This window comes from Propithecus coquereli, unplaced genomic scaffold (assembly GCF_000956105.1).
Source record: "Propithecus coquereli isolate 6110/MARCELLA unplaced genomic scaffold, Pcoq_1.0 Scaffold140, whole genome shotgun sequence".
NCBI lineage: Eukaryota > Metazoa > Chordata > Mammalia > Primates > Indriidae > Propithecus > Propithecus coquereli.
The window spans coordinates 3,279,707-3,286,632 of NW_012138303.1; the positions used below are offsets into that span (position 1 = coordinate 3,279,707).

General features: G+C 41.0%; 1 protein-coding gene across 1 annotated transcript; it reads left to right on the top strand.

Annotated features, from left to right (window-relative positions):
• Positions 1-314: 314 nt before the first annotated feature.
• Positions 315-5,234, top strand: LOC105806433 (chromosome unknown open reading frame, human C1orf110). The gene is made up of 3 exons (XM_012639540.1): positions 315-501; positions 4,220-4,346; positions 4,640-5,234. Exons 1-3 carry the CDS (start codon positions 315-317, stop codon positions 5,232-5,234), a joined length of 909 nt encoding a protein of 302 aa, XP_012494994.1.
• Positions 5,235-6,926: the final 1,692 nt, after the last annotated feature.

Below are 6,926 nucleotides of genomic sequence, written 5' to 3' on the forward strand. Positions count from 1 at the left end.
TCACTTGAGCTTTACAGCATTCTGACTGGGGGCTGTGTTGGGGGCACATTGTCTATCCTATTTTATTGGCAAGGAGTCTGAGGCTCAGAGGAATGACTACCCCCAATCCTTCTATGTCACTCTGGAAACTCATTTTACTATAGGGCAAAATTTCCCAATAGCATGACTATCTGACTGCTGTGGTTTCAGAAATACACAGGTTCCAAACACTGACCTCTGACTAAAAGCCAGGGGTCAGCATCCTGGTCTTGCATTATCAGGTTAACCGTGGTGCCTGGGAGAATCTTGCTTTATTTTTCTAGATCATGAGGAGGATGGAGAGGCACATGGTCAGAAGACCACTCTATAAGCACTTTGATTTGGAAAGGAAGAATGCCAAGCAGGCTGAAGCCAGACTGAGCCAAAGACTGCAGAGATTAGAGGATATCTGCCTCTACCACATGAAATTGCTGACCCGGGAGCAGAGACAGCTCCAAAAAGACCTGCAGAGGTTGCAGCAAGGTAAGGCTTGCAGGACTGGGGAGCAGCAGCTCCGGAGGCAGAGCAGGGCAGCAAGCCCCTCCCTCAGCTGGGCCCTTTCAGAACCCTGAGTGCCAAGAAAGCAGGAACTTCAGCTCTCTGTCTGGATTGCAGACTGCCCAACCTTCCTCGACCCTCCTCCTCAATTGCACAGCTCCCTGGAGCAGCCCACTCACAAGCCTTCTTGAGAGAACACCTCTCAGGCCTCCAGCCACTGTCACTTTTCAAATTAGCCCTTTCCTGCTTAAATCCTAAGTTTTCCACTTTATTTTATTTTTCATTCTGTTTTTCTTTTATTGTGTCTGGGATGATTTGGTTCCACCCTTTTTTATGGCCTATCTTTCTCCTTTGGATCTGACGACAATTTATTGAGCAGCTAATAATGTGCAAGCCACTGTCCTAGCTCACTTTATGGGAGGAAAGTTAAGAAAGACAAAAATGTCTCTAGGATTAGTATTTCACTTTCCTCAAACATAAAATGGAAATGATATTACCCGCCTCACGAAGTTATTTCAGTGAGCACTTGGGATTGTACCTAAACACAAAATAAGTGTTCACTCATGAATTAATTAAAAATTGTTACAGAATTGAAACTCTTCCACTGTCTTGTTGAAAATTGTCCCAGTAATAGTTTGTAGTTCTCCTTAGTTACCATTAAAATAATTAGATTTTAATATTTCTTCAAAATTTGGTATGGAATAGAAATATCTCAGCTCTTCTAGACTACATCCCTACTTGTTGAAGGCAGGTGCCAGAACTCAGGAGCTCTGCAAATGAGGGAGCGTGTCCAGGAGGAAAGCCAGGTGCTATGATTGAGTGTAAAATCTTTCAGGTATACACAGCTAATATACGGACACAAAAGCCAAGAGTAATATCCAAACATCTAGCCTGGAAATTACTTCTAACCTTCAGCTTTGGGTTTGAAAGATGACTCTGAACAAGAAACTGAACTCAGCTTTCAATTTCCCTGTCTGCAAAAAATGGTTAAACCAACCTAGAATGAAAGCTCACCTACTAGAAAAGGATATTAGAAGCCATTTGGTTGATTTCCACTTTAATTCTCAAAAATGACACTGAATGCCAGATGCCTACGCTCAGAAGAGTGTACAAAAGGTCAGGCCCTAGGTAAGTGGATGTCCTTGCTAAGTAAAGAGCTTGCCTCGATCACAGGTGGTATGAAAAGAGGCTGAACCAGCAGGCTGAAAAACTTTAACTCAGGGGCTTCTGTCTTCAAATACTTTGGAAAGTCATGCCCTCTCTAAGCCTCAGACTTCTTGACAGTAAAATTAGGAGAAAAGGAAGGAAACAGTAAGTATTAAGTGTCAGTATATATTAGGCACTGTGCTCAGCAATATTTTTCCATGATTCATTTAATGAAATTGTTATTGAGAGTCAATGACATGCTAGTTAGTAGACTGTTCACAATGCATATTGCCTGTTCTCATCTTAGAAATTTGGATCAGTAGGTTACAAATTAGACTCAAAAGCCCACATTTTTAACTGAGATTATACTAAGGTAGGTTATTCTGAGACAGGTGTTTTGCAGACCAGACTTTGCAAAACACTATTACAGTTATTCAGGATAGAGGCTGGAATGCAATATGAAAAAACATGCTCCCTACCCTCTAGATGCTCATATCTGAATTAGAGGGTACCTCTGCTTACAAAAAGTGATGATCAAATCTGCTAATTGCTAGATTAGAGTTATTTACAAAGTAAGGCAGGAGCACAGGAATGTTAGTATGTCTTTTAAAGGGCCTTAACTAAGATCTCCCAAAAGAGGCAGAGTGTGAGCAGAATCTTAGAGGAGGGAGAGAATAGGGAGAAGACATAGGGAGTTGTCAGGAAGGCCTGTGGAATGGGGCCACTCCTGGCAGAAGAAACAGTATGTGAAAAGGCACGTAAATGAACATGGCTTGCCACAAATAGCTCAGTACTGCAGGAGGGTGCCATGTGAGGACAGAGGAACAAAAGATGTACACGCAGTTTTCAGAGACAAAGCAGACTAGACAATGTCGCCAATCGTGGATAGTTTCACAGGTCTTGCAAAAGAGTTTAGAGTTCACCCTGTCGGGTTTGGGAGTGGGGAGATTATATGTTCAAATGTTAAAAAGATCACTCTTGTTGTAGTGTTTAAGGTAAAATAGAGCTCAGGCTACAGTCAGAGCAGACCTGATAGAATTACAAAGTTCAGGCCATGATTTCAAGGCCTAAACCAGCACACTGGTCAGGTGAAGAAAATGAGAAGACCAGCATCTCAAGATATTTAGAAAGTAGAGTTGTTAGTGTTTTATGGACAATCGTATGTCCAAGAATAAAGAAAATCAGGGTCAAGAGTATATTTCCTGGCACAGAGTAGGCACTTAAACGTACTTATTAAATCGGATAACGGGGTGGGTATAGGTACCATGACTTCACAGACAGAACACTGGGAAAAGATTAAGTTTCAGAGAGAAGATAAGCTAATTCCTGAGCCTCTTGGCCCTACAAGTCTAAACTGCAGAACAGCGGTCTTGCTGGGAGAAGTAGCTCAAAATCCCTTAGTTTATAAGGAATAGGTGAAGTTCTTACACAGAAAAGACCCCCCCACACCTCCTAAGGAGAACAACAAAAAAAGATTGGGCAACAAAAGAGTATCTTTTGTCCTGACTACTTCACAAAGAAGTGATCAAATGAAAAAATGTTAGGAGTTTAAAGTGAATCCCAGGTTATTATCTGGTTATATTCCCTCTGCCTGGAGCCTACTAACAGAAATGTAGATTTAAGGAACTCACTCCCATTAAAGCAAACTAGTGCGAGACTTTCAACCCTAAGTGATCAACTTATGAGATGTCTTGAAAGCTAACTGGCTCCTCATGGCAGCTATGACTACAGGATGCTAAAACAACTCAACAAGTGAAAAAGTCCAATTAGTCATGGCTGGCAGTTACAAACTCAGGCCACAGGAGGGCAAGAGTTCACATCTGTGTGGTTAATGAGACAATATGCTCACACTCAGTTATTTTGTTTTTGGAAACACTGTGCTTGCCAATTAAAACGTTCAAACAAAACATCCATGGGCCTAACCAGTTTAAACCTCTGATCTTGATGTTTCTAAATCCTCTTTAACATGTTCTAGGTAAACATTGGGAAACTGCTTTAAATTTTCCTGTTTTCATCTGTCATGCCTCATCAGCCTAATGCATAGAGTGGACCAAGGATAGTCACACACTGGTTCTCTAAAAACCCAGTTTCCAGCATTCTTCTCTTCTTCTCTTACTGTGTTCGTTTTCTAGGGCTGCCATAACAAGGTATTACAAACTGAGTAATAACAGCAACTTATTAAACAACAGCAATTTATTGTCTCACAATTCTGGATTCCAGAAGTCCAGAATCAAAGTGTCGGCAGGTTCCAGCTGAGGGATGTGAGGGAGGGATCTGTCACAGCCCTCTCTCCTTGCCTTGCCCCTGGCCATCTTGCCTCTGTGCCTCTTCACATGGGGTTCTCCCTGTGTGTGTGTCCCTATGTTCAAATTCCTTTTTCTCACAAAGACCCCAGTCATATCGGATTAGGACCCACCCTAGTGACTTCATTTTAGCTCGGTTATCTCTGTAAAGACCCTATGTCCAAGTAAGGTCACTCTTTGAGTACTGGGGATTAGGCCTTCAACATATGAAAAGGACACAAGTCAACCTATAACACTTACTAATTAACTCAAAGCAGATATCATGAAGAAAAAGTTCTCCTCTTATTTTGGGAATGGAAATCAGAAGAGAGCAGAAGATGTTCTCATGTTCTCACCACAAGGAAGACAGAAGCATAGAGTCCCACAGCCTAATCAAATTCGGTAAGGAAATGCTTATTAAACACATAGGTAGGAGATTGAATTTTTCTTCCCAACTGACCTCTTTAAACTGTTCTCCTCTTCCTGAGAAAATGCCGCCTTCCCCTTCTTAAGCAGAGACATTTTCCCCCACATTGTTACAACCCATTTCTACCCCCCACCTTACTCCCACCCACTTTATTACCCCCGCTGATACCCCACGCTGAAGGGGCCATGGCCTAAAAATTGGAAAGGTCCAAATATGAGCATTTTCACTGGTCTTCAGAGTTTTTTCTTCTTTTTACCTCTTTTCCCAGAGCATTAGGAACCAGTATGACCCCCAAAATATATAAACCCAAGTCCCAGATGCCTCCATCACATCACTCTGGCCTCAAAGACCCCACGAGGAGTAAAGAGCCACCATCGTCTCAAAACGACAGAACTGCCTTCTTCACGGAAGAGAAACCACAAGCCCAAGAGAAAGATTCTGTGAACCCACCTAAGAGCAGAGACTCCAATAAGGGCATCTCTGTCCTATGTCACGATCAGGAGGTTTCCACCAACACCATAGAACAAGACACTGATTCCAGCCCAGCTGGTGACAGCAGACTGTCCCATGCCGATGGGACCAGATCACAAGATGTCAATCTAAAGCCAGGGGGGAATGCTGAGAAACAAACCCCCCCAAACCCCATGGAATGTGCAGCAAGCTTCGAAGGCGAGGTCACAAAGCCAACCTTCTTAGAGTTGTTTGCAAAGGCCAAAAACGCCCACTATCTCCGGCATAGGGTCCCCCCTGAGTCTGAGAGGTTGCTTAGCATTGGGGAGATATTCGGGCATGGTGGATCCTCGTCGTCCAGGGCAGGAAGGGAGGGTGAAAACAGCGTGCCTTCTGAGTTCCTTCCTCTCTAACCATTTAACACAGCCTGACAATAACATATACCACTATCACTAAGGAAATGTGCTCCTCAAATGACTATAGTGAGCAATTCAGAGGGAAAAAAACAAACAAACAAAATTGTATGACAATTTTATTTTAAACTCCCAAATTGTATGTGTCTGTGTGTGTCTGTTTTCCTTTTACAGAAAAAAATCTTTCTCTGAAAGAACAATGCTAATATATGAAAAGTGAGGGGAGAAACAAATCTTCTGAGAATATTTTAAGTGATGCACTTGTGTTTATAATGCCATCAAAATATGAATATACGCTGATAACCGGACTTTTCTTGAAGGGAAAATAGTCCTGCTTTCTTGCCTCCTGTTTCCTGTAGGCGAGTCCCATGGTGCCACCTGCTGGTAAAACGGCATAGCTATGCTCTTCGTTTTAGTTTAATATACGGTGGTGGTAGGACAGGAACTCAACTGTAAATATGTATCATAACATGATTTATAAAGAAAATCTGCTCTTTGCCGCATCTGTTCACTTTGTGTGGAAACCCTTTCCTCCCCTCCTTCATTTCCACGTAGCTCCATTTTAGTTTTCTTATTCCCACTTTCCGCCTGCTCATAGCAAATTTTTTGGATCTTAATAAAAGAGTAATCAACAATCTGTTTCCTTTCATATGGTCTAGAATCAAAGGATTTCAAAAATTTTTATTTATCTCCCAACGCTCTATCAAATTCACATCAGAATCTACCAAGAACTACCTCACTATAAAATGAGAGATAACTAACATCTTTAACAAGTTATTATTTAAAGTAGGTCTCTATGATGCAGGCTACACTGGAAGTGAATCAAGTAGACTGTTTCCCATTCAACTGGTCCAAATATCACACTAAAAATAAGTAGTATCACAAGTTATGAGAAACAATATCTCATTGTTAATGCATTTTAAACCTATCGTCCACCTAATGAACCATAAAATCAAATCATCAGCCCTTTTTATTATCTGATTATTATTTATCCTGACTCCATTAGGAAAACCCGCTTGTACCCATAAGTCTAAAGTCTTAAAGAAATCAGGCATCTACTACTGAGTAAATTCATGTCTTCAACCCAATAGCAAATTTGAATTCTAGAAGAATAAACCTCGGGGCCTGTTTAATATCAGGCATCAACATTTGATGTAACCCAGCCTGGGATATTTTGAAGAAACAAGATTATTTCAATTAGCAATGATAAAGGACCCCCAAACTACTAATATTACAAATGGCCAGAAATGAAGATTCATTCACATTTAATGTATTGTTAATTAAAAATGAATTAATTTAATGTAATAACATTTAATCTAACTCACATTTAAGATTCCTTGTGTTTAAAAATAACAATTCATAATAGCTCCCATTGTTCAGTACTTCTTACCATCCTGATGCTTTCCACACAATGCCAGTTGGTCCTCACAACAACTCTGCAAAACAGTTTTCTTAATCTCCATTTTAGAGATGAGGAAATTGGGGGTAGAGTAGTGATAAGGTACTAATAAATGGCAGACCAGAATCTGATCCCTGGTCTGTTCAATTTCCTTGGTCACGCTCTTTCCATCACACCACACTACCATCTGTTTGAAGACAAAAGCTCGAGTCAATCATGTGAGAATCAGTGTTATTAGTCCAGCCTCAGTCTTTGATAGACAGACAATACTTTATAGTGGAAAGAGCTTAAGA